This window comes from Aspergillus welwitschiae (assembly GCF_003344945.1).
Source record: "Aspergillus welwitschiae strain CBS 139.54b unplaced genomic scaffold BDQ94scaffold_7, whole genome shotgun sequence".
Taxonomy (NCBI): Eukaryota; Fungi; Ascomycota; class Eurotiomycetes; order Eurotiales; family Aspergillaceae; genus Aspergillus; species Aspergillus welwitschiae.
In genome coordinates, this window is record NW_020798701.1 from 1086682 (window position 1) to 1113406 (window position 26725).

The following is a 26725-nucleotide window of genomic DNA, read 5'->3' on the forward strand; positions in this document are numbered from 1 at the left end:
TGCTTCCAGAAATCATCATTGCAGACTTTTCTGTTCTAAGTACTGAGGGTCTGGAGAAAGCTCAATGTGACGAAACAGGAGACAACTAATTGCGGAAATTGAGGCGCCTTTGTTCCCCAGTCAAATTGAGCGTAATCGCGTTTCAGGGACTGACATCAGGCGACCGGCAGTATGATAGTGATGTTTTAATCGTAATTCGCCTTGCGGGGTGTATAGTCGGTTATATCAAAGCATAAAGATGTGGCTCAGATATCTGTAGGCCGTAGTAAAATGTTTTCCAAGGCAGACTGTATGGTGGCGATACCTGTGTGTATGGGAACTCCGGGCTTAGAAAATTCTCATAACTGGCGAAGACATGAGTTACACCATCAAAATTTAGACTAGGGGCACTTACTTTTCAACATATTAGAACCATGACATCGTTGTAGTATTGACCACAGAAAGTGAAGTGCATGGAGTTGAAAGTACGCAGTGTAATTTGCAACCAAAGCAGCAGGCTGGATAAAAGCTGTGTACGTTTATGGCGCCAGCCTATCAGTCTGTGTTGGCCACAGAATAGTCTAGCATGATCAGCCTTTCCAAAATCTATAGAATGGCCAAGGGACTGTCTAAAAGCATCGCTAGATGCACTTTCTTTGTAGAAAGGCGCTTACTGCTAGTAGCGAAGTTGAACCCACTACGTTCATAACGATTCTGTGGGGAATATACTTCTTCGGGGTTGCAAATAATAATATAGCTATAACCAATGCTGTGAACTGCTTTTCTTGTCGGAACAGCTAATGCAAGAAAGATAGCTGAACTTGAGATTATAAGAAGATGAAGAAGGAGGAAAGGAGAAGGAGAGGATTGCTCCATATTTATATCTGCAAAAGGGTACATTCATTGATTTGCCAGCTAAGGGCTGGTGAAGCGAGGATGCTTGATGTGAAGGAACCATTCATCGCACACTTCTGATATGAATGCATTCTACGTAATTTCAGCCTATCATTCAACCACATGGCTGACCCTGCTGTACCTCTCCGGGCTTGATCGTAGATATGGACTAATCGGCGACTTGGCTCTCCCTAAGCACCTTCGATAACTGATAGATGATCCTTTCACTTGCATAGGGCAGTGATGTTATCTACGACTGCCTCCGTGAAGGAGTGGTTTGGGGTTGTACGTGTGATAGACCTTAGGACTTTTGCAGCTAGCTGCACTTCTAAGTATCTGGTAGACATTGTCCTATGGTCAAGGGCTATTGTGACAATCTAAAACTTGCGGAAAGAAGGATGGCAGTAGTACCTGCATCTGCCAGACCACCATGAGGCTCGTATTTGCTACACTGCTTCTACTATGGAATAGCATCACTCTCTTTAATAGCAGTACACGTACCATAGTGGGCTGTAGGCTGCTCATTTATTTGTATGTTGTCGAAGCACTAACCGCTAGACCAAAAACGATAAACCGCTCTTGGCTAGCCAGGCGACGGAGAGATATGTGTCCCAAAATATATGTAGAGCATCTTGTTCCTTGGTCTAACACATGTTATAAGTGGACGCCTACGGAGGTTCTTCAGACAGTGACTTCTTCAAAGCATGCGTCAAATTTTCTGTGAGGATCAATCGGTCCCACATCCAGCTAATTTTATAGGAGATGCGCGCTCTAAGTCTGTTGACTCGCGAGTATTAGTCCTCTACCGGACTGCCTAGCGGTATATAATTTAGACCCTCTCCGTTCCCTAAACAGAGAGATAGCTTTCGCACTAATTGCTTTCGCAGCAAGTGGGAGAGAAGATATTTTGCGAGCATCATAATCCCAATCACACTCAAGAAGCCGGGCACGAGTCTATATACTGTGGTATGTCGGCAGCTGAAGGTAGTTAAGCACTCTTATCGTTCCAGTGCTGTATGACATGAGATGATTGTATGTACTTTATTTACCAATACTGGATCTCACATAACCAGAAAGATGGAGGGACCCATTTTCCCGCCAGTGGAAGTGCTTTTCTCTGTTGTCAATCAGTAACATTCGGTCTATAATAACAGTTTGGGTTCGGTGCGATCGCAGTCCAATACAATAACTCCAGAGAGCTGTGCGATTTGAATGTCTCTGCAGAATGACTCGAGCGTATTGATATTCAGCCTTGTTACATCAAACCCTTTGAAAAGCGTCAAAACAAGAACGGATCCCAAGATCGAGATAAGTTGGTTGTCCGATATACATCCTTGTGGGTTAAAGCGTGAGGAAGCACGTGCAAGGCCAAAGTGATGGGATAACGTGAGGGGGGGTTGTGATGATGGACAAGTGGGTCCACGGGAGGATACCTAGTACTACTCTGTGGGGTCACGAGGCATTCACGAAAGGTTAGCTACGAGCGTTCTGGTTGGCCAATGGGACTTGGGAATAGCTTCAAGTTTAAATTACGGTACTTGACCGATACGGCCGATTATATCGATATATTACAGACCCCCTACATAGCTTACCCTAGCTGCCCTTGCAACCTGACGGCCCGTTCCGACCGCAGGCGTCTCAACCAGAGTGCCCTAGCGGCGCTATATCTGAGTACGGCCATCTATCTATCTGTCTATCATCTCGGTCGCAATATCGTATGCCTCCCAGACCTAAGAAATGTGCCAGTTCATGATCTGCCTTGATAAGTCTTTGGAACTCGCATCCTACGCATTCCAGTACATTGATTTTTAGGTATAATTAAATTATGATCTGGCGAAATTCATGAACATGAATACAATTTCTCAACACTATCAGTAATGGCTGGATTCTGTAAGATAACGCACCAACATTATCATCAATGTCAACACCTCCCCAACTCCACAAAACGAACCACACCCCAACGCCAACTCCTACATCTTAGCCCTGACCTTCCCTTCACCTATACGCTCCTCAAACCGATAAACCACATTCTCAAATGACCAGGTCGGAAACACATAAAACCACTCCAACGGCTCCTCTCCCCGATTAACCACCCCATGTTCCGCATCACCTGGAATAAACAACACCGCTCCCGCAGAAACCACATACTCCTTGCCATCGATGAACACATGTCCAGATCCCGAAGTGATGTAGTATATTTCAGCTTGGGTGTGGCGGTGGCGATAAAGATGGCCTCCATGCGGAGGACAGACTGCTAGACCGGCGCACATGTCGGAAGTGGGGGTTTGAGGGGAGGAGAGGAGAGTGCGCCATGTTAGGTGGCCGTGAGGAGGGTCGTGGAAGGATTCGCGGGGCAGGGAGGTGATGGTTTGACGGTGGTAGATGATAGGATGGATTTCTGTTTTCGTTTCGGGCATTGTTTGTCTTAATTTGGTGTTTGGAAGGAGAGACGGCTGAGTTTGGTGGTGTTTCAAGTCTGAGATATCGGGGGATTAGTCCTGCAAGTGGAACATTTATTTATGACGTAGTGGGTGAGTTGGCAACGGAGGGATTCGGATGGTGATATGCAGGTTTGATGCATGTATGTTGGGATAGTTGTAGTGCTTGATAATCTGATTTGTTCCATGCCGGACTTATTATATGCACTACGATTTCTCGGTTACCGGACTCGGCGACGGGAGGACTGGACGTGGACAACTAAATGTCTTCAAGGCACTATAAATAACCCATCTACCCCTCACACATTATCTTCTCCGCATCAATGGATCAATGCATCAGCAACCAGCAATCCAGACCAAAGATCAACACACAGCGCCATAACCCCGATCGGAACCTGTCGGCTTTCCAGTTCCTTATCATTCACTGCAGCCGCATACGAGATTGTCGCCACCGCTCCGGTGAGGTTAGCTACCTCCCCAACGATAGCCGCAGACCGCGCCGCACCAGCCTCTTCGCTGGTCAGTTCATACAAGTGGTACGATGTAACCATCAACTTGGGGATGAGGAGAAGTGACTTGAAGACAGCACTCACAGCCCGTCCGTCACTCGGCAACAAGTCTGGGAACTTGCTCGTGGTAGTCGCGAGCTTGCCATAGACGGGTGTGAATCCAAGAAAACTGGTGGCGATATCCAGTCCAAAGCAAACGCGCGACAGTACCTTTAAACCTGAGTCTTTGATAGGATCCTTCGGTGCCAATAGGTTTCCGCCCCCCACACTTGCCACAACTATGAGCTTGATGACCGCTGCCAAAGAGCTGAGGGTGTTACCCGCCGTCGGCGCCTCTGCCTCCAGGACTAGAACGATGTTGCCGATGAATAATATCATCCCGCTCATTGCATTGGCGGACGTGAAAATGGACTGCTGGACGGTTGGGGAGAGCGCGCGCGGGGCAGTTGATGTTGAAGATAACAACTGTTCCAACTCGTCCCAGCTGCTTGCGGCGATGAGAGCAGCGGAGTTGTCATCGTCGGGAAATGGGGGCTCGTTGTTCACCACCTTGTATACAACGGTGTAGGCGACAGCTCCGATCCACATAAAAAGGTCCAAGAAAGAGATATCAGGGACGCCCAGGAAGTTCAAGATATCAGAGATAACGGGGATATGGAGCTTAGCATCCAGCAGGGACATGGCTTCATCGGCAAAGCTTTGGATGAAATCAATTAATGCATCCACTACTACCTGCGCGCTGGACAGTAATCCGTCCACGAATATGCCGGCTAGATGTCGCAGCACCTCCTCAATGCTCAGTGAGCTGAAGTCGGTAGCTAAACTCTTCAGTCGGCTGTAGAAATCTCCCAGAACCTCCCCCTCTGCGGACAGCGCGTCTAGCAGCTTAGTGACCAGGTCTTCAGCCACGCTTGCCGAGGGAGCATCACCGACGATAGTGAGGTCACTGGCATGGTTGCGGAAATGGGAGGACAGAAGCTGTGAGCCTGATGTCTGGCCCTCCGCTGGATTGGCGCTGCTGCCCGCCGCCGTCTCGCTGGCAGGGTCCCCGAGCTTCGACCATTCCTCGAACCCAGCCCAGGAGTTGACACTCTGCTCCACAGCAGCCACACTGGAATTGAAATCAGTTTTAATCTGGGACAACTGGCTGATCTGGTTCTTTGTGCCCAAGATAACGAGGTTATGTAGGATGTTCTTGGTGCGCCGGATATCGTCCCACTCAAAGAGAAATTGGACGAAGCGGATGATAGCCTCAATAGCCGTTTTGATGGCGTTGAACAGCCACTTAACAGCACCCACGATAGCCTCCACAGTATCCAAGACCGCCGCATACACCTCACCCGCGATATGTGCGATAAAATGCCACGCTTCCGTCGCGGCATCCTTGATGACCTCAACCACAGCTTCCACTCCCGTCTCCAACCAACGGAAGAGATCTCCAGCAGCCATACCAATCCAGTCAAAGAGACCCCGATCGTTGTTTCCAGGATGTCCTTGGTAGAAGGTGGCTGGGACAACGCCCCGGTTTCTGACCAAGGCGCGAGTCGTTCCACTCTGGATGCTCGACCAAGTGGTACCCAGCTGATCCATGGCAGCCGCAGTAGCCTGCACGTCGCTGTCATCAGCGGCCGAATCGACCAGCGATGTTGTCTCAGTTGACCCGAGTACACCTCCCGCAACAGTATCAGTCGGCACCTTAGCAGCACGCAAATTCTGAGTGGAGTTCAACTGGGAAAGCTTCTTCCACGCCGTGTCCAGTGGGCGGACGACCAGCGGTGTGGTGCTGCTGTCATCCGCTATCTCCACGGTCAAAGGGGTACCTTGAAGATCTTCCGTGGCTTCAATCACCGTCACAGTCCCCATGGCGTCGGTCTTCACAGTCACTGGAGTACCGCCTAGCACGTAGTAAAGCCCATTGATGTAAGCTGGGGTGGATGTTTCAGCGGAAATGGCCAGAGACGCATCTCGAACGGGCATCTTATCTGTGCCAACTACCTGCACTGTGGTGGTGTAGGAGTTGAACGAGAGAGCAGGCTCAGTAGGTGCAGTAGCTGCCAAAGTGATGCGCTGAGGTCGCCATATGCTACCAGCTGTGCTGGGTTTCTGCACGATTTTCTGGATTGCGCCTGCTCCCGCGGCAAAGAGGGTTCGGCCGCCATCGGCAAGGTTCACGTACGGCGAAAGTCGCTCGATTCCCGTCAGAAGAGGGACTGGAACCGACCAAGCTCCCGGCACTGATAGCTGAGTATTGGGGCAAGTGAGGTAATAGACGACGTCGTTGCCGTTCTTGCCCCAAAGAGTGGTCACCCCATCCTGCATCATCGCGAATAGTGTATCGGTTCCGGAGAGGGAATCGTTTGTGATAAGTGCGTTGGGGGCTGTTCCCTGTTGTTGGGCTACAGTATCATAGAGATAGAGAGTAGCATCGCTAACCGCGTACAGTTCGGTGCCACCAAATTTATCGGAGTCGAGGTTGGCATCGCGCGCCACCGCAATGGCTGTGGGATGCATGCCACTGGGGAGGCTCAGACGGGTAGGCTCCGGGGGACCATCCCCATAAACATTTTCCAGAGGCACATACACCAGCTGCGATGACTCTCCTGCCTGACCACTGGTGTAAACTCCGTCGATGCGTTCGCCGTATATGCGGCCTACGCAGCTCTGATACCTGGTCTCCTCGACATCGACGGGGATGTCTGCCTTGACCCAGCGAGACCCCTCGGCGGCCGCCGCATTGACGACATAACGAGTGATGTCCTTGGCTGTGGCGTCGCCGCTCCCGCGCTCGGTGTCCACGATTATGTACTGCTTTTTGCTAAATACCTCGGCAAAGAGCATGCCCGTGATGGTGATGCTATCTGCTGTATTCTCGGACGAGGATAATTCGGCGTCAAAAGGGATGGGGCTCCAGATAGGCGAGCTGGTCCACGAGGGGTCAGAGCTGGAGTTGAGCAAGGAGACGAAAAGATGATCATTTTCGTCTACAGTAGCTGCCATCATTAGACTGATAGAACCATCGATGGCGCTTTGAGCAACATCAAAGTCACGCACGACAACGTCGGTTCGGTCTGCGAAGGCGTTCTTCAGCGTCGCGGAGGAGAGGTCGCGCACTTGCCAGCCGGTATGTGTTGTGCCACTCTGCTCCTCAAAGACATGTAAGGCTCCTGCTGTATCGAGCGCGAAGACCAGACTTAGGCCAGCCTTTGTCTGTAGAGCAGTGAACTTCCCAGTGGGCGAGACCAGGCTTCCAGCCACATAGTTTTGCATCAGCTCACACGACGCGCTCAGCTGGTGTGAGGTAGCTTGGCTAGAGGCCAAAGCCTTGCGGGCAGGAGCAGCCTGTGTGCTTGGCTTCACATATGTGATGCCGCAAAGCAGATCCCCGTAATTGGAGAAGCGTGGTTGATTGAAGGTAAAGACCTGCGCTCCCGGAAACACAAAACTCCGCATAGGTTTAAAGGACACCTGCTGAAGCTCCTTGCTGGCGAAACCGGTAAATTTCTCCTCAAGCCCGTCAAAGACATCGTTGATGCCGGTGAAAAAGTCGAGGAAGCCACTGACGCTAGGATCAACCGAGTCGTTCGTCTGCTCGCTGCTCTCAGTGATGAGCTGCAGATTACCCGACTGATTGACAGAGAGTGAATATGTCTCGTCGAGCGTATAATCAGCGATGTTGCCGTCAGCGCCAGAGCTGTCCACCAGAACCTCGGCCCAGATTACCTCGCGCTGCACGATTCGAATGATGTTGGTACTCTCAAAGCTAACATCGCAGGTATACTTGGTCTTGACCCAGAGCTTAGAATACCACAGATCAAGATGAGCCGAATCCAGTTTCTCGCTGTTAAATTCAAGATGAATTGCTTCAGGGCTGCTGGCGTCGGTCAAGACGGTGGTTGTTTGTGGGCTGTAACCAGCAGCTAACAGGCAATAATAGGACCAATCAGCATCCAAAAAGTCCCATTCGCCGTTAACAGTGACCTTTTCCACAGCAATACACGCGGGTCGTACCATCTCCACCAGCTGGTCTTTCAGATATGCGGCAAAGGTATTCCGATTGATGGCCATGACGCCACTCTCGCTGTTAACATCTGCGGGTGCCACCCAATTCCAGGTGAAGGGCATTGTGGCTGGCTGGGTGTGGCCGTCAGTTGCGCAGAGGAAGTCCAGGGTCGATACCCTGCTATCGTTGTCGTTCAACGTGAGCTGGCGATCGAGACTGGTCAGGGTCAGCGACCCGCTGTCGGCAGTCTCAGCCGTTGCAGTTACAGCCACCAACGGTATTCCCGCGGTATCATCGGCGTAGAATTTGATGTAAGACTCGTTCAGTACCGTCTGGGCTTTCTCGCCAACACCCCCGAATGATGGGACTGTCTTGGCTTTCGCATTCTCCAAGTCGAAGAGGAGCTGTGACAGGCTGAAGGCCGTACCGGACAAATTCTCTAACTGGTCACGGAGCTGCTGCTGTATGGTGGGATTTTGGTTAAGGTATGGAGTATCCAGACTTTTGTCCAGATCCTTCTGTACCAGGCTGACCTCTGTCTCGACATACCATGCCTCGTCTCTTGGCTGGCTCCAGACCTGCCATTGGCCCGCGCCGCCAAATCCACTGGCAGGCGAGTTCTGGATCACGTCACATTCTCGACAGTACATGTGGAATGTTATGTCATTGATACTGCTGCCAAATTCGACGACCGGTTTGGGTAAGTCCTTGGGTAGGATATCTGGTGGCAGCCCCAGCTTCATCCGGATACCCACGATGAACTTGGCCTTGGTAGTGAGGGCAGTGATGCGAGGATCATCGTAGTCGGTACCATCGGGGATGTCGAAGGGGTTGAAGCCAGACTGCTCCTTAACATCATCAAGACTGATCTCACCGACAATGTTCGCATTACTGTCTGCGTAATAGCAAATGTACATCTCCGGCAGGCTGTCACTGTCCAGGTATTCAAGCAGGCCCGAGTTGATAGATGCTTGAGTGGTGGACACGACAAAGTCATACCCATACTTGCTGGTATCTGACAGGTATGAGGCCGATGCTGGATCAGAACTCATGATGGTGATGCTATTGCTTATTGAGCGTTTGAGAGACAATGATAGAAAGAGATTTCTTTGGGTTATGTCTTGCAATGATCTGAACAATTTTCTGTTTTCTGCTCAGTCTTGGGGCGCGATTCACACGAGCTTTTATGTCTGTGCAACAATACTAGGAGTACGTACCGAGCTATCTTCTAGATAACTCGATCTCGCCAGCAAAGCTCCATCATCTTCCGAAGAGGTCCATTAACACCAACTATCCCCTCCTTTCCGAGACACACGTCTGACCATCCCACTAGCAGAATCCATAGCTGGTAGCGACAGTTGCCACTCTGGGTCGAGCTGACTCGGTATCCCTGTCAATGTACTCTTGGGCTCTGGATCCTCATCTAGGGTGAAGATCACTATTGGTCCGCGCTATTTTATATGTGGCGAGCTGCATTGGCCCGGTCCCTTGACTGCCAAACCCCGAGGGCCGCTAATGCACGAACCCCTCAGCTGAAAAACGTTGGATTCACACTAGGCATACTTCTGACGGAGTCGTGCGACCGATGCAACATCGATTTTCCAAATAACTTACTGATTGGCCAGGTAATCAATTAACTTGAACCAGCCACTGGGCTGATGTTGATATTAACTACCCACCACGTCCTCACGATCAGCCATTCCCGCTTCATCGGTTAATGGGAAGATGACCCAGTTGCCGCTTGAATTAGCTATCTGCATAAAGGATCTGCTTGGCATCGGGCAACCGTGCTGCGCGCGGATATTAATTCCGTACGGCCCGGAAGATCTAGACTGCATCACCATGGATTGCTGCGGTCCATGCCATCCCAAGTCATGCACATGTCCACAATTGTTGGACAATCAGACTGTGCAGTTGGAGTACTAGTGCTTATCTTTCATACCCAGTCAAACTATCGCTATTTGCAGGAGAAAGTTACCAAAAATTCGAATCGAATTGGCCACATACTGGCAAGATGACATGCAGAATCTGGCGAATCACGTTTACCTGAGAAGCTATTATGAACGTCGCCAAGCTGGCGTGACTGATATGATGCTCAACAATTCCTCTCTTGGAGTCCTGCATTAGTCGTTCCCAGGATCTCACGAGTTGCACGCCACCTCTGCAACGTCAAGTGAGCGTCAAGTGCTTTCCACTATCTGTGCGGCTTCTTAGCCGTTGTCGGCATCGCCACCGCCCTGTAACTGGCGCCATTATGTAGCGAGGACCCTGGTCGACAATTTGAATCTGCTATCTGTGCTCGATTAGATTAATCAAGCGGGGTTCGAAGGGCCGGACTACCTTCTTGGTCCGATAGATGTTCCTTTTTGAGATTTGCGACATCGCAAACTGTGTGAGTATTTACCTCTGGATATGTGAGAGTGCTATAGGTTGTCTCATAATGAGTAGCACAATCAGTGCTCCTATTATAGCCAATAGTTTGAGATTTTCGGATGAGGCACACAAATCCCTCCTCAGGACATGTTTTTCGTGCTTCGCTGCTATCGCATCTGATCGTCCACCGTCATAACCTCAGAATACAAAGCCCCTAATCTTTTTACTATAGTCACGTACTAACATCCGATGGACTGTCTTATTGGTAGACAGCTGCGTTGCTGGGTAGCGCAACAAGTTTGTAGCCTGCGCCATGACGACTGAAGAGGTCAAGTGTTAGCTAAGCCTGGATGTTCAGTATGGCCTGTATAACAGAGGTTATAGTGCTATAATATCTCTCTCCAGGGCAATACAATCTTAATACTCGCTTTTGGGGCTTGTGACTTGCTTGAGATAGTCAAATAGGAAAGATTGTCCCACTATGATAACGAAACACCATCAACATAACGCTTTATCAGAAAGCTCAAAACCTCAGTTTGGAAGCAGTCTCATGCTGCCCGACAAATATCGCTAGAAGATTTCTCTGGAAATGCACTCTCTAACGTCGCAATATTCTCTCAACCATCGCTCCTTATTCCAACATGCAGGTCCCCAAGTACAAGCAAAAACCATACCGTTTATATGAAGGTTTGTTAGAGAATTTGAGCTTTGCAAATTATTAATGTAATTTCGCTCATCTGTTGTGAGTGGTCTCATAACACGACTGTGCTGAGCTAATACTATGCCGCGAGCCGAAACCTGTGCCTTTTCACGCAGATCAGCTCCCTAACATGAATAAGGTTACTTGGGCTGACCCGGGTGGTGTGAGAAAAAAAGTACCATCTCTCCCGTGGAACTCCTAGTCAATCAAAGTAAGAAACTCTAACTTTAAGGTCCACCATCATCTGACCTCGTATGTGTTATCCTATCACATCCCGAGACCGTACCCAACTCAACTTGGACCATGGTCCAGACTAGCTCCGTCCGTGTGGAAAACTGAGCCGAACTCTTAATTCATCTACGAAGACTAGTTCAGAGCATAAATTGGTTACGTGGCTCCTCATGATCTACCTCAAAAATATCCGTGAGGACAAATGACACGAATGAATGGCTTCATTTGACCGTGTCAACGATCTTAGCTTACTGTAACAGAACTAGGATGAATAGTCTACCCAGGGAGAGAGACGATGGATAATCCCACCCATTTCTATCCGTCTAAATGGCGATGACATATTAGCGACCGAGTAGATTACAACAGAGAAGAAACATATGCCATCATACTGACCAGATTTATCGTATGCCAGTGATGCTGTAAGCTGGTATAGGATATCAGTGCAGATCCGAGGCTCGCAGATAGTTCGCGGCTGACAAAGCTCAGGTAGTTGGATGGAGCAATATCAACAAAAGAAAGAAAAGGAAAGGGAAAAAGAGAAAATGAAAGCAGCAAAAGGAAAGGAAACTGAAAAAGAAAACAAACTAAAACAATGACTAGATGCCAGTGAAATGTGCAAAACGGTCACATTGCCAAAAAGCAATGGAGGATTGAAACTTTGCTTTTTTTTTTTTTTTTGTGACAAAATATCAAGATTTCCATTTATCACTTCGCTCCTCCGTCACCTTATCAAACGGTTGCCCTTTGGTGATCTCCTACTCCGCTGCCAGATCAAACCGCGTAGGCATCCAACATGGCTTCCGTCTTCCTTAGATCCTCATCAACTAACCAACCTTTGCTCTTCAACTCATCCACCAGTCTCCTCTGCTTAAACAAGGCCGAGGCACGATTGTTCGTCTTACAGGAAACCTCGACGATGTAATCAGTTCTCGAAGCCGAGGGATTCACCATGTACCAAACCTCAAGGTTGATCGGCTTATTATCCCACGAGCCGGAGTAGCGATCAACAAGAATCGGGCCATAAATGATCGACCGCTGCAAAGCATAAGTGCCCCAGTCATAAACCTTCCAATGTCTGAACTTATTTGGCACTTCCGTGCTTAGCATCTGCCGCATACTATCTGCTGGAGGGAAGTCTAGTTCGTCGGCTAGAAATCCATCTAGCTTCTTCTTGCTGGCCATGGACAATACTTTGTTTGCGTAGCCCCATTCAACCTGTGCTTTGAAGTCCCTACTGTCACCAGTGGGCTCATTGTTGAAGCCATGCCGGTTGGCATGGGTAAGGGTGCTATCAATATCATTGTTCGTGATTGGGTAGTGATGCTTGTACATGAACTCGATTGTGTCTTCGCCTTGAACCTTACGGGCGCTGACGCTCCAGCCGGCCTCGAAGATTTCCTTGGTTGGGGTGTCGAAGAATTCTATGCTCTCCTTGGTAGCGCTCGGCTGCATGTTGAAGGTAGATTGGACGTCATTGGTAAGTTGAATGCTTGGGGTGAGGATCTCGGCGGGTTCGAGAAGGAGTCGCACTTCGTAGTCAGGTGTCTTGTTTTGTGGTAGTATTCCGAACGGGCGCATGTGACTCATTGTGACGGAGACTCGTGGGGTGATTTTGTTTTAGTTAAGCGGTGGTTGCAAACGGGGAGCAGGAAACGGGGTGTAGGAGTGGTGATAATAACAGAGCCGGATCAACGACGGGGTTTATATCTGCAGCTGAAGTGTGGTGAATGAATGGTCTAAAGCAGGGTGTGTGAATGCCGGTGCCGGAAGATGCAGTTCCCGCTCCTTTGAGCACAAACGCTGTGGACTGATTGCATTCACTATATACTTATTTACGTTCTTCCAGGAGGCCTGTCATTGTGAAATGGGATATGCCATGGTTACCAAGCAGTAGTAGCAGTGCATTAGCTCAAGATGTAGTCTTGAAGGTTCCTCCCGGATCACGGACGGCAGCGGAGAGGATGCTCCCGCATGCCCCTCAAAAACCTTATTTCATATACTATGGATCTTGTATAATAGCTGTCGAGATAGGAGGTTTATGATGTATTGGCCTATCTTGGTGTGGATGGCGACCCAGTAAGAGACTCAAGATATTGCATTCTCCATGATGGTCTCGAGTAGGTTGGTCAGTTTCACCAAGAATTCAGGCGTTCATAGAGCAAAAGCCTATCACATAATGGTGCAAAGGTAACACTCGATGTATGTTGCACCCGATTTGTATGAGTGAGGCCAGGTCGATGACCGATATTCCCCGGTACCGTCACAATACTAGCTTCGGCGGATCCAGTGCCAACTCGAGACTAGCGCCGCGAAGCTTAATTCTGTGGGTGGATCTCTGCCCCGCTCACCCTGCCGGATCCGAGCTGCAGCTCGCACGGTCGGCATCTTGTCCTCGGGTCCCGCACAAACCATCGTCGCCAGGCCGGTCGGTCTCGATGAGTCTACACCACATACCATCACCTCTCTGTGGGTGAAATACGAGAGCCAAGCGATATAGCTGTGCGGGAAGCTTGATTGTACGAGATGCTTGAGACGTCATTCTCAGCCAGTCCGTGAAAGAAACCAATGCGATACTCGTATATCGTACTTACCACTCCAACTCTAAACAAATGATAATATTCCTAGTGATGCTAACTGGTAGCGATAAATAGCAACTCAGGGAAGGCAAAAACCGCACTGATCTGAAACTGCATCACCACCGCCATAGTACTCACCTACCTCAGCTGACTGAAACTCATTCAAGCCTCTTCCCAGTATCAGAAGAACATCATGCCCGTCCCCCACTACGGTGTCTGGGCTTGCCGCCCATTTGATTATTACGCCGAGGGCCGAGGCCAGCGCACTCCACACATCTACCTCTACTTCAGAGATGACTCGTCCGGCAAGCGAACTGCTGCCATCAACGTCAAATCTAACGGCAAAGAATCTCGTTTGGTCTACTGGGTTGATAAGGATTTCACCCATCCCGTCACCGACAAGCTCGACAGTCTGGAGCTGGGCTTTCACCTGATCCAAGATCCCACCAATAATAATAACAATGGGAATCAACATCGCCACCATACTCACCGTCACTTCCGATATAGCCATTTTACACCGAGTGACCCCGATTTGGAAGGGCTTGACTTTTACCGCACAAAAGGCCTCGTGAACATTCTTGCAGGCGAAGTCCTGAAATATGATATCGCAGGACCTGATAATGATATCTTAGATAAGCTGGAGCCCATTCTCCAGGCTGCGATCGCTGATGGTGACGCGACCGCCTATATCTTTGGCGCGTCGTTTGGTTCCGGGATTCATAACATCCATATGAACCAGGGCAGTCTTCCCAAGTATGACAACGGGATTTACTCGGATGGCGGATTGCTGTTCAGGTTCTCTGACGGCCACTGGGAGGCAGTGTTTCTGGCCTTTGCTTCTCAGAGGCTTCCAACTGGTGATGATGGAGAGGCGGAGAGAGGTAGTGAGACCTTGTTGCAGATTATTCAGGAGGCGGTGCGGTCGTGAGGTCTGGAAGATAGTGGTAATAAGTATGCAGTTGCGTCGAAACAGATTGATACTACTACGCAATAGTATGGGCCCACTTGAAGTTTTCTTTAAATGTAACGATGTCGAATAGCACAGATTAATTCCATCTCTGGTGACTGCCTACAGAGTCAAATTTAATAGCGTACATGGCGGCCCGTCCGCTCAATAGCATTTCTGATGATTTCACTAGAAGTGGTTCTATTGGTTTACACGTAGTTTTTATCGTAGCAAATTCTATAGCTACTAGTACCTTGAAATGACGGTGAGGGATTGTATGGCTGACAGTGACATGGTGGTTGAAAACACTGTGTCTAGGTCAGCGTTGTAAACTAGTACTGAAATATATATTGTACTACTCACTGGCGGGAAACTTAACATAACCTAATGAAGCCTTTGAACCTGGTTGCATCATTCTATCTGTTTGAAAGCTATCTTTGAGATCCTGATCAACAGCCCTTGTTTGCTTCCTTACAGAGACAAAATAAAGGTAAAATGCTGTTGTAAGCCCATCGAGGAGAACAGGCGAACAAACAGATTAATAAAAGTTTTGTGTGTTAGCTTGGATTTTGATTTTCCTCAGCGAGCGGGCCGAAAATCAGCAAAAAAGAAAGCCCAACGCGGGGCTCGAACCCGCAGCCTTGAGATTAAGAGTCTCACGCTCTACCGATTGAGCTAGCCGGGCTAGTTTGGTGAAAGATGATTGCCTTATAAGTGTATATATTCCTTACCCAAAGCACTTGGGTTTGCCATTTCATCGTCTGCTGGCGGAAAGTTGGCGCTGGCAAGGGCGCCGCCGGTTCACGCCCCCAGATCCGATGGACACATGCTGCTTTGCTGTACGTAAGCGTCGTCACTGTCTTTTAGGAATGAAATATCGGACTTCTGCCTGAAATCCGTTCCTTTCAGCTCTCGCTGTAAACTGGGAATGTCCGCATGGGGATGACTCTACCTGCATACGCCCATCCCGACATGGCCTGTAAAGAACGTAGTTGTTTTCATTCGGACCGGGGATATACCTTGACTATCCTTTCTTATTTGGTGAGAATCTCCTTGGCAGAAACTCAGCTGGAAGGTGGCGCTCCATGTGCCATACCTTTTATCATTGGCTTCCTGCATGTTTGATTCCACATCGTGCACACAGGCCACGAGTATGGTCGAAGAGACGCCGATAAATTGCCCCGAGCTCGATTAATGCACGCATAACATCTTCTTATACAACTATCCAAGGCGAAACTAGGATGTGAGACTTTATGACGGGATATGTTTGGGCCACGAGGGTTACTGTCTTATCAACAAACATGATTGGGAAGCTGTAGCCGGAACATACATGGCAAACATCACTTCTCAGGATAATCGAGATTATACCGGACCGGCCTGAACTGTGTGCTCCCTCGGACTGCAGCGATTATAAATTGAACTTCTAGTGCCCGCCCACCTTTGATGTAGCACAACTGGTTGACTTATTTCAAATCGCGCCCGCCATGGAACTCAAAGTCGACGTCAAAGAGCATGGCAACCCTCTTAGCCTAGGCACGTCGATCATCCTGCTTGCTCTTGTACTCATATTTCTCCTCCGATGGGGAGATACATCGGCCTCGCAGAACGGACTGCCCCTGATCAATGCAAAGAGACGGTTCGAATTCGTCGACTTGCTAGCCAAGAAACGGTTCATCACAAACGCGCAAGAACTGCTCAAGGCCGGTTTGAAAAAGGTACGCCGTTCCTATTTGCAGCGATCAATAGGGTAATTGACCACATCAAGGCAAGTGTATTCAACATCGTCACCGAAAATGGGGTCATGATGGTCCTAGACCCCAAATACGCCGATGAAATTCGCAACTCAAAAACCCTGAGCCTCCGCAAGACCCTGATAGAGGACATGCACGTCAATGTTCCTGGGTTCGAGCAACAGATGCAAGCTCTGGAAGATGATGAGATCTTCCAGACTACTTTGAAGACAAAATTGACCCGAAACTTGGGTGAGCTTCTTCAGAACCTGTGCCGATCAACGACTGACCAGAACAGAGGATCTGAATGAGATATTGTCTCGGGAGGCAACCGTCGCACTGCAAGAACATTGGACTGATAATCCCGGTATCATTATTCATGTTCACCGGCATCTGTATGAGGTGATGAAACTGACGCCTATCAGAATGGCATGAAATTCCCCTGAGTAGATCCATGCTCAAAATCATCGCTCAACTCAGCTCGCGAGTCTTCCTAGGTGACAAGATCTGCCACAACCCCAAATGGCTACGAATTTCTGTCGACTACTCAATCGACCTATTTCAAGCAACCTTTGAGCTGCGCATCTATCCTCGCTTTCTCCGCCCCTTGGCATCCAGGTTCCAGCCATCTTGTCGAAGGCTTCGTGCCGACATACGAGAGGCTCGAAGCATTATCGAGCCCGTCATAGAAGAACGTCGAAAAGCCAAAGCCATCGCAAAACAAGAAGGTCGAGATCCAGAACGCCATGAAGATACAATAGAGTGGTTGGAGGAGGTTGCGAATGGGAGACAGTATAATCCTGTGTCTGCGCAGTTGTTGCTTTCGAGTGCGGCCGTGCATACAAGCTCCGATATGCTCACTCAGGTATTATACGATTTAGACGGGCGGCAAGAGCTGATTGAAGCACTGCGAGAGGAGATCAGATTTGTTTTCAAGAATGGCTGGGAAAGGTCCTCGTTGGCGAAGCTGCGGTTGATGGATAGTGTGTTGAAGGAGAGTCAGCGCTTGAAGCCTATTAGTAGCGGTATGACATCCCTTTCTTCTTTTTCTCCTCACCCCCCAACAATGAAGCATAGATCTGCCACCCTTTCTGTCGTTGATCCTTTCATGATTCATCGGTAGGTTTACCTCTAAGCTAACATACCCACCACCAAGTCTCCATGCGCCGCATGGCCGAAGCACCCGTCACCTTATCTGACGGCACCATTATCCCGAAAGACTGCAAGATCATTGTTCCCTGCCTCCGACAATGGGACGAGAAATACTATCCTGACCCTGAGACCTTTACCCCCGACCGATTTCTCAAGCTCAGAAACGAGCCTGGCTACGAGCACACCGCAGCCTTTGCCAACTCATCCCCGAATCACCTAGGCTTCGGACTGGGGCGACACGCATGTCCGGGAAGATTTTTTGCGGCGAACGAAATAAAATTAGCGTTGTGCCATATCCTGATGAAGTATGAGTTTAGAGTTGTCGGGAAAAAGCCCGAGAAGGTAGTGTTTGGGACGATGCTGGCCGCGGATCCGAATGGGGTGATTGCGGTTAGAAGGAGGAAGGGCGAGGAACAGATTCGCCTGTAATTGTAGTGAGCTATCGCACCTGAATGTTCATGTTGACTTTGTGCGTATCGCGCTTCTCGACAATAAATACTCCTGTTCAAAGCTGTGCTCATGCGCCCTCTTGGACTCGTCTTCTTACCCCTCATGAGCCCCGTGCCCCGAAGATCACCTTCATGGCCAATTACCGTGGATGAACTTCGCGCATGATGGCAGACACCGCATCCTGTAACACTTCGTGGACCAATATCTTATGTGCGATCGGAATATCAACATGTCGCTGTGTTTCCTTCTGCTGGTAGTATTTAACGCTCGCCGAGAAGGGTGTATCACAAGAATTATAGGAGTACAGGCTCGTCAAACCACCCCACTTCCTTGGGCCATGTAGATGTAACAGCTTCGAGGGCCGTACAGACTCCTGTGGCAGTCACGGCATTATTCACTGCGGGCACGTCACTGGTGTCTCCATCGAAGAAGTGGGCCTAAAGGGTAATGGGAATAAGCATGATCGTATGAAAGGTGGGTGGTTGTGGGAGATGCATGCTGATAAATCTACGAATGGGTGGTGGGGTGGTGGGAATAACGCCATCACGCTTGCAGGTGAACTCATCCACTAGTAGCTAGCCACCTTGGCAACATGAGAGATTTCGGACTGAAGCCGCAAGGCTTCCACGAATTCACCGGTATATAAGCCGTTTCGTCTTCGGCGAAGATTTATGGCTTGAAAGGTTGGATTTGCCATCGACATGGGCCGTGACACGATTTCCCAGGTGACGATCGAGACGGATGCGTCTCGCTCTCGCGATGACAGCCTCAAGGCCGAAGAGAGACTCTCTGTCAACGAAAACCATGTGCTTCAGGATCGCAAGATTGGAGTGCTGGGAGCCATCTCTTTGGTTGTCAATAAGATAGTTGGCGCTGGGTAGGTCCATTGATACCTCCGACCATTCCGCCATTACTATCCAGAGCTTAAGAGTCGCTAACAGCGAGTAGAATCTTCTCTACACCATCCACTATCTTCAAACTCTCTGGCAGTGTGGGCTTGTCGCTGATACTCTGGGTAGTGGCCGGAATCATCTCCACCTGCGGTGCCCTGGTGATGCTGGAATTCGGCAGCGGGATGCCTCGATCGGGAGGCATCAAAGTATATCTAGAGCGATGCTTCTCCCCAAAGCAGATGCAGACGTGCATCTACCTGTTCTTCTGCTTGTTTCTGCAGGTCTCTGCCAGCAACGCAATCACCGCATCGGAATATCTGCTGTCCGCTGCTGGGGTAGACTCTACGACCTGGAAGGAACGAGGGCTAGCCATTGCGGCCGTGTCATTTGCCGTCGGCGTCCACACCTGCGCTCCCCGGATCGGGCGCGCAATGCAGGATCTGCTGAGTATGGTCAAGCTCTTCACTTTACTGTTCATCGTGTGTACGGGTTTTGCCGCTCTGGCTGGCCATCGACACATCCCTAATCCTCACAACTTCGACGTGAAGACATCCTTTGAGGGCACTTCGAACAATGGATATGATATTGGTACGGCTCTACTGGACGCGATCTTCTCGTACCAGGGGTACGATAATGTGAATGCGGTCCTCTCCGAGGTCAAGAACCCAGAACATACCCTGCGCATTGCCCTCCCATCCGCCATGGGGATCATCACGGTGTTGTACGTTCTTGCTAATGTAGCCTACGTGAGTCCTCTCCCTCCCGTCGAGATGTTCTTGGGATATAGTGGCTTATTCATCTTTCCCATTCACAGTTTGCTGGAGTCTCCAAGGAAGAATTCCGATCAGCCAATGTCACGATTGCCGCCAGCCTATTCCGCAACGTATTCGGCGAGACAGCCGCAACGCGAGCTCTTCCTGCTCTCGTTGCTCTGTCTGCCATCGGCCATTTGTTGGGAGTTGCGTTTGTCGTCCGTAAGTCAAGACTCATGTTAGCTTTATATTTCCGGTTGAACTAAGAATCTCCGAATCAGCGCGTTTGCTTCAAGAACTCGCGAAAGACGGTATCACCCCGTTTCCCAACATCATGATGCAGAACCGACCATTCAAGACCCCGATCGCAGCACTGTTCGTGCATCTCTGCGTCACGATTCTGTTTATCTGCGCTCCGCCCGCAGGAGATGCCTTTTCTTTCGTCGTTGGACTTTCCTCCTATCCGATGTGCGTGATGTTGACGGCCATTACGGTGGGTCTGGTGAAGATGCGATTCACGCCGTCCGAGGGGTGGTCGTCGTCCTACAGCGCGCCATGGCCGGTCATTGTGTTTTACCTGGCGGCCAATGTTGTATGTTTACCTCAATCTCCTCGTTTTGATATATCATCATGCTAACGAAATTGGGATCTACAGTTCCTATTAGTTATGCCGTTCGTTCCGCCTAATTCGAGCAAATCTAGCATCCCTTATTGGCTGAGTCCTGTAGTAGCATTAGGGATCCTCGGGCTCGGTGTGATATACTACCTTTTACGGTTCGTTCTATTGCCGTGGGTGTTCGGCTACAGCCTTCGTCCAGTGACGAAAGACTTGACGGACGGGTCGCGGGTTGTGCGCTATCGTATGCAGAAGAACAGTTCTCGCGAAGGGACTGTCGAGACTTTTGATTAAATGTTTTGTTGGAGGAATTGATACAGGCTCAGAGCTGTCTTGACCAACCTTCCGATTTGGCTTCGAAATGATAAAGAAATGTATATGTAACCACGCAAGACGATGCGAGTCGAAATCGCGGCATTATCGGGATCTAGCACAGCTCCCACCCCCCAACCCAAAAAGAAGATAGGGGAGAAACAAAAAAAGCCTTTTGCCTCCCACTTTCTGGAAAGTCGATCTGCATGAGGTATAGTAGGCGTATGTATGGGAACAGTGAGAGGGTGCTAGAGCCGCCCTGACCCAGCTAAACCAAATTTGCACTATCACTATCAGCCATCAACCTGTCCACCAGACGACGAAAACTTTGTGTCGTGTCCAGCGTATCCTTGCTGTCTTCAGGCCACGCAGCCGATGGATGCTTAACAAGAGCCTTGGCAACACACCAGAATTCGGCGGCATGGATGATAAAACCGGCTCGTTTGGCAGTACCTGGTTCGATGCCTTGGCACAATGAATCCCAGTGGATTTTCCACCGATCTAAGGCACGTTCTACGGGTTCAAATACGCGAGTGTCATCCATAAATGTGTGTAGGGCTAATAGATCGAACAGAATGCATTGTATAGCTGGAAACATTTCAGTTAGATTTTATTGATCGATTACGGGAAATGACAAATTGTGTCGAGCAGCCTTACCTGAGAGAACAAGAAATGACCCGAAGATAGTATTGGGAAAGTAGTTCTCCTGTTGGGGAGAGCGCCCCTCAGGTCTCATAAAGTCGCGGAGCGCATTTCGCAATGGTAGGGGTTCATGGGGCTGCTGATCCTTCAAAAATAGTTGCTCCCATTCAGTGGCGCTTTGAGCATGGAATAAGTCATCCCGTTGCGGTATTTCGAAAGCTATCTCATCGAGTCTGAGAAGCGTTGGATACCGAAAGAAGATGACGCAATAACTGTCCAGCAGGTAGATACCGGAAACAACTCTGGGACATATTATCAGTGGAATAGATCATGGAGTTTCGGAGGTGATTTATGCCCACCTGACAAGGCCCTCCCGCAGAAGGTACGTGTCCCAATCTGAAGCACCAGGAAGGCAGTCATTCACAATCTTATTCAACTCAAGCATACGAATGACAGTGAATATAGTCGGCATGCGTTGCAATCGAATCCGTCGCATACTATCAGGGCTCTCTTTGTAGGACTGCAAGATGATGACAAGCATTGCGGCTTGGAGAGTCTCTAGCGTCCCGCGGGAATTTAGGGAGTCACCCTTCCCAAGTAACAATTCTTTGAAAGCTGGTCCTTCGAAGACCAGGTGTTCGGTGGCATTTGAATATGCTGCCAAATCATCCGAATAATAAGGGTTACTATAAACGGCCCCCAATAGCACCATTGTGAGAACAAGAAGCTTTGAGGCTTTGTTCAGGTTGAATGCTGCTGGGTTGAGGTAGTGGGTGTGGAATGCATTCTCCAGGAATGCTTCAATGAATTTGGCAATATTGAGGGGAGTAAATATTTGTCTAGCCTTATCGATGTCCAGGATGTCCTGACTCAATGCATCTTGTTGCTCGCAGCTGGCAAGAATTCCTAGGAGCTCGGCGGAAGTGCTCTCAAGATCTGCAGGGTCAAACGGGTAGGTAGCACTCGTTTGCAAGTCGCATGGCGGGTCCAGATTAGCAGTACATATGAAAGAATGAAACAACGTTTCCCAAGAGTCCGTGAGGAAGTTCGAATTGTTCGGTTGATGGTTCACAGCACAACAACCGACTCTCGGATCTGCACCGGTACATTGTGATAGGAGACGGAGACCTTCGTATTTCGATTCGTTCTCCACATTTGTATAATGCAGAAGAAACGGTATTGATAGCTTTACGGGGCGAGGGCTTGGATCGACTTCTGTTGGAGGATTGATTTCTTTCGGCAATTGACGAGTTGGGCTTTGGCTAGGCTGAGAAGATCTGGGTGGCTGCTCGTACGTGCGGCTGAACGAGCAATCTAGACCCTTGTGTAAACAGGTCTCGCAAGGTAGCTCTCCATCGCAAAATACTCGCGCCGTAGCGCACGCGTTGCAAGACTTGCGCTTTCTCCCTGGTTTGCCTTGAGTCGGAGGTTGATAATCTCCTTTTTGCCCGCATCTTTGAAGATGGCGACGGAGAACGTCACTGGAGGTTAGAAATAAGTTAGAACTACTCGGCCACGAATGATCCAGAGGACGGGAATACCTTCTCCGAAAGGCACCGGCACAAAATGGACAGGCTAGTTTGTCCGAGGGTCCGTCTAGCTAAAATCAGTTACCGGGATGAGTGCAGGGCGGGCGTCGCTTACGGCTTGCTTCATGTCGTCGCAGGTGGCTTTGGGTGGAGAATACTTTCTGGCATACGGCACACTTCAAAGAGGAGCATTTTCCCGAAGTAGTCCGCGTACTCAATGGTCTTTGATGTGGCACTGGTGACATTGTTCAAGGGAATTTTGAGTGATGAGTCTAGCGAAGTGAAATTTTGGGGGTGGAAGTTCGGGAAGCTTTCCAGCGAATGTGGGGACGGTGGCAAATGACCAGTTGGAGCCATATCATTACATCCAATTTGGATGTGCCTTAACCACGCCATTATGCGAGCCGACTCGGGGCAATCAAAATCGCGTCGATTCTTGCCCGTCTTTAGGGAAATTGGTGTGGTTACGGGCACAATAACAGTGGAGATACGTTGACTTGCTTATTCCGCTGTGCCGAGTAGTCGGGAAAACCCACATGCTAGTCGGGAAATGATCCACATCAAAGTATAACCCCCAGGGGGGTTCAGGTACCAAGACCATTACGTTCGAGACCTGATCAGTAGCAACTATCCAAGACATTATGGGACATATATTGAGATCTGGCTCATCTTTCAGGATCAGGAATGGTAGGTGTGACTGTCACACTTTGGGAGACTTACTGACTCAACAGGGGTTTTATCCCAACGCCTACGATCGCATTTAGGCGCGACTTTCGTGACACCTTCTGGATCTTACCTTCTCTCTCGCCGTGCACTGTCTTCGGGAAATCTTAAGGCGGCTGCCACTTCACAGCAAGATCAGGGGAGCGCTCCACCAACGTCTACAGCTCTTTCGGCTGAGAAACGACCGATGAACATGGCCGAACATGTCCTGTAAACAATTCAACTTGCTTGTCACCTCAAAGAACAGTGCGCTGACTTCTCAAGTACTACCTTTGATCAAATAGTCAATTGGGCCCGTCAAGGCTCACTGTGGCCTCTCAGTTTCGGTCTAGCGTGTTGCGCGATCGAAATGATGCACGTGTCCATGCCACGATACGACCAAGATCGTCTGGGTATCATCTTTCGAGCCTCTCCTCGACAATCCGATGTGATGATTGTGGCGGGAACAGTGACAAATAAGATGGCTCCTGCTCTAAGGCAGTGCTATGATCAGATGCCTGAGCCTAGATGGGTCATCAGCATGGGCAGCTGTGCTAATGGTGGAGGGTACTACCATTATAGTTATAGTATCGTTCGGGGTGTGGATCGCATTGTCCCCGTGGACGTTTATATACCTGGGTGTCCTCCTACGGCGGAAGCAACTCTCTATGGGGTATTCCAATTACAGAAGAAGATAAAAAGGACCCGGATTACGCGGATGTGGTATCGAAGGTGATTGATGTTCCTCGACAATTGTTCCCACCACGCCGATTTAGCCATCAATTTTGTTTTCACTACTCGTTGAGAAATCTATGTTTGATGTCTATGAAAATGTCAAGGGAGCGTAACGTTAAAATATTACATGTCGAAGCACTAACCGCTAGACCAAAAACGATAAACCGCTCTTAGTTAGCTAGGCGACGGACAGATATCTGTCCCAACATTACATATCCCAAGTGACATGCACGTCTGAAGCGGGGTCACCGCTCCTGAAATTGACATGCTAATCACAGTAATCACATATGGTATTCATCCCTATTTCCGATTCGCTACTGGTTCTTCTCCTCAACTCGCTGACCTGAAATGTCTCGCATCATGCAGTAGCGCTGTTAAAAGTACCGAGTCCCAACGAAGCCGATTGGTGGAAAGGGCGATCAAGAGCTTCACGGCCACACTCACAAGCAATAATACAGTCAACCTTTAGCTTGCGTGTTCATGCAAGGCGACGAGGCTAGCTTCAACTAATGCAATGTGGCTTATCACACGTGCCAAAAGCAAGGTCATATGGATGGGCGCCGTATATTGGCTGGACGTGGGTGTGGAAGCAAATCTGAGATTGCCCAATAAGTGCCATTGATGACAGATTGTTTGCTACGCCTCCCGGTCTCGAAATCAGCGTGTGCGCGGAGGTCAGTACCAATTCAGATAGTGCAACTCGGTTTGTCCACCCGTGTTGGATGGCGACCCCGCAGTATGAGCACGAGGATTGCTGTCCGTCACCAAGAAACAAGCTTTGCCCCTGGCAGCCTAAGCTTTTCATGTTCAACGGATAGTCCGGATGGTATCAGGCGCCTCAGCCGTAAGCAGTATCATGTGGACTGTAGCCTTTCTAGCAATAAGCTGACTCGGTGGTATACGATTGCGATGAAAACCCGCGAAATATAAGAGGTAAGCACTTTCCAGTATCAGTTGGATGAAACAAGACCATCTGAGTACTCTTCCTGACCACGTTACACTGTCCACGACTGAGGCACCATGACTATTCCTTTGACCGTAGCAGCACTAGCTGCCATTGTTATTCAATTGGCTACAGCCTCTCCCCTCATGGATACTCTCCTGCAAATACCTGATTTATCTACCTACGCCGAGGTGTACAACCTGACCGGCGGCATCGTGGAGATCAATCCACTATTCCTCAAGCGCTACAACTACGACGAAGACAAACGTAACTACACATTCCTTGCGCCCACCAATGATGTAAGCTTTCATCCATCCTGTCAAATTATCGCACACAGACGTTTAACCAGTCAAACGCATAGGCATGGGCCAAGATTCCCGACGCCATCTTCACAACTCTCATGACTCAACAAGCCTATCCTTTAACCGAGGCACTTCTGCGCACGCACATCATCGAGGCTCGTCTTACGGCAACCGAGCTTGTCAAGGTGTCTGAAAGCGAAGGCGCAGGAGGAATTTCTACTTCACTCCAGCTGTCCAATACTACCGAGCAATACCACAACGGTGTTTTGACCAAAACGGTGCAGGGATACTACATTGACTCTGTCATTTCCTCAAATGGTACCGTCCAGATTGATGATCAAGCTGCTATCGTGACGGCGAATATTGTTGCAGACAATGGCTTGATCCATGCAATCGATCAGGTCATTGACCCTTTCCTGATTTATGGCGGTGGACCCAGCAATCGGACATTGGCGCCAACCAGTGAGACAACAAACTTGACCATCGGAGAGTTACTGAAGAGTGACTCGCGCCTTGTGAATTCTTCGAAGATCCTTACTGAGAATTCCCCGGATACATTGCGACGTTTGTCGAAACAGACGGGGAGTATGCAGTTCTTCGTTGCTCCACAAAATGAGGCTTATGACCTGATGCCTACGATCCTTCCCATATTTCGTGAGTTCCCCCTTCCACAGTTGCTGTATATTATGAGCCATGGTGATTATTGACCCATGTTCATCTCGAACAGACACCCTCGTTGCGCCATACAAAAGCCCGTTCAACACTCTAATGTGGCAATATGGCTGGCTTGACAGTGATGGCGAGACCTTTGCTGATCTGAATTTCACCCGTCCTGTCACAGTAGCCAGTGACGTCACAGGGCTGAATATCACCGTCACCCAAGAGAAGAGTGCCATCTTTATCATGAACGCAGGTCTTGTCACACAAGTGAAGGCAGCCAATGGATACCTCTGGATTGTGGATAGGTGGTTAGATCCCTTATATGAGGCCTTTGGTCCCATTAACCGATTTGGCGAACCTGAGTGGCCATGAGATTGGATATCTATTTTGTTCTTGTCAGGGATGATGACACACAATTGGATGTCGAAATGCGGAATATCAGTACATAGTACTAAATCATCGATTGCGTAACATATAATTGATCTTTGTATTGTAATTTATTTTAAGAGTGCGGCGAGAAGACGACTGCTTTGGTGGAAGACAGTAACAATGACAGCTCATGGAACGAGCAGCTACTGAAATACTAATCAGTACACGTCCCATTTGATTCCACTTTTGCAAAAAGGTCAACAAAATATATCTTCCCAGACAACCGAGTGGG

General features: G+C 49.3%; 9 protein-coding genes and 1 non-coding gene across 10 annotated transcripts; 5 read left to right on the forward strand and 5 right to left on the reverse strand.

Annotated features, from left to right (window-relative positions):
- Positions 1-2843: 2843 nt before the first annotated feature.
- On the reverse strand, positions 2844-3290 carry BDQ94DRAFT_185501 (cupin domain-containing protein; the record flags this gene model as incomplete). The annotated part of the gene is made up of 1 exon (XM_026774904.1): positions 2844-3290. One exon carries the CDS (start codon positions 3288-3290, stop codon positions 2844-2846), a length of 447 nt encoding a protein of 148 aa, XP_026629432.1.
- Positions 3291-3631: 341 nt separating this feature from the next.
- On the reverse strand, positions 3632-8872 carry BDQ94DRAFT_168019 (uncharacterized protein; the record flags this gene model as incomplete). The annotated part of the gene is made up of 1 exon (XM_026770970.1): positions 3632-8872. The coding sequence occupies one exon, from the start codon at positions 8870-8872 to the stop codon at positions 3632-3634; it is 5241 nt and encodes a 1746-aa protein (XP_026629433.1).
- A 3023-nt stretch (positions 8873-11895) lies between these two features.
- BDQ94DRAFT_157869 (uncharacterized protein) lies at positions 11896-12711 on the reverse strand (the record flags this gene model as incomplete). Its single annotated transcript, XM_026768830.1, has 1 exon — positions 11896-12711. The coding sequence occupies one exon, from the start codon at positions 12709-12711 to the stop codon at positions 11896-11898; it is 816 nt and encodes a 271-aa protein (XP_026629434.1).
- Positions 12712-13893: 1182 nt separating this feature from the next.
- BDQ94DRAFT_185506 (YukJ family protein) lies at positions 13894-14777 on the forward strand (the record flags this gene model as incomplete). The annotated part of the gene is made up of 1 exon (XM_026774905.1): positions 13894-14777. One exon carries the CDS (start codon positions 13894-13896, stop codon positions 14626-14628), a length of 735 nt encoding a protein of 244 aa, XP_026629435.1. The 3' UTR covers positions 14629-14777.
- Positions 14778-15258: 481 nt separating this feature from the next.
- On the reverse strand, positions 15259-15331 carry BDQ94DRAFT_t75. Its single transcript has one exon. It is a non-coding gene; the product is annotated as a tRNA-Lys (tRNA).
- A 799-nt stretch (positions 15332-16130) lies between these two features.
- Positions 16131-17957, forward strand: BDQ94DRAFT_185508 (cytochrome P450; the record flags this gene model as incomplete). Its single annotated transcript, XM_026774906.1, has 5 exons — positions 16131-16350; positions 16383-16628; positions 16675-16743; positions 16802-17401; positions 17533-17957. The coding sequence occupies 5 exons, from the start codon at positions 16131-16133 to the stop codon at positions 17955-17957; spliced, it is 1560 nt and encodes a 519-aa protein (XP_026629436.1).
- A 534-nt stretch (positions 17958-18491) lies between these two features.
- BDQ94DRAFT_185509 (amino acid transporter) lies at positions 18492-20533 on the forward strand (the record flags this gene model as incomplete). Its single annotated transcript, XM_026774907.1, has 6 exons — positions 18492-18533; positions 18662-18855; positions 18927-19617; positions 19686-19845; positions 19905-20215; positions 20279-20533. 6 exons carry the CDS (start codon positions 18492-18494, stop codon positions 20531-20533), a joined length of 1653 nt encoding a protein of 550 aa, XP_026629437.1.
- A 286-nt stretch (positions 20534-20819) lies between these two features.
- BDQ94DRAFT_185510 (uncharacterized protein) lies at positions 20820-22967 on the reverse strand (the record flags this gene model as incomplete). The annotated part of the gene is made up of 5 exons (XM_026774909.1): positions 20820-21139; positions 21209-21495; positions 21553-22674; positions 22735-22789; positions 22838-22967. The coding sequence occupies 5 exons, from the start codon at positions 22965-22967 to the stop codon at positions 20820-20822; spliced, it is 1914 nt and encodes a 637-aa protein (XP_026629438.1).
- A 396-nt stretch (positions 22968-23363) lies between these two features.
- Positions 23364-24160, forward strand: BDQ94DRAFT_185511 (NuoB/complex I 20 kDa subunit family protein; the record flags this gene model as incomplete). The annotated part of the gene is made up of 3 exons (XM_026774910.1): positions 23364-23409; positions 23454-23655; positions 23710-24160. 3 exons carry the CDS (start codon positions 23364-23366, stop codon positions 24158-24160), a joined length of 699 nt encoding a protein of 232 aa, XP_026629439.1.
- A 1019-nt stretch (positions 24161-25179) lies between these two features.
- BDQ94DRAFT_185515 (fasciclin domain-containing protein) lies at positions 25180-26500 on the forward strand (the record flags this gene model as incomplete). The annotated part of the gene is made up of 3 exons (XM_026774911.1): positions 25180-25401; positions 25464-26058; positions 26132-26500. The coding sequence occupies 3 exons, from the start codon at positions 25180-25182 to the stop codon at positions 26434-26436; spliced, it is 1122 nt and encodes a 373-aa protein (XP_026629440.1). The 3' UTR covers positions 26437-26500.
- Between the last annotated feature and the right edge of the window lie 225 nt (positions 26501-26725).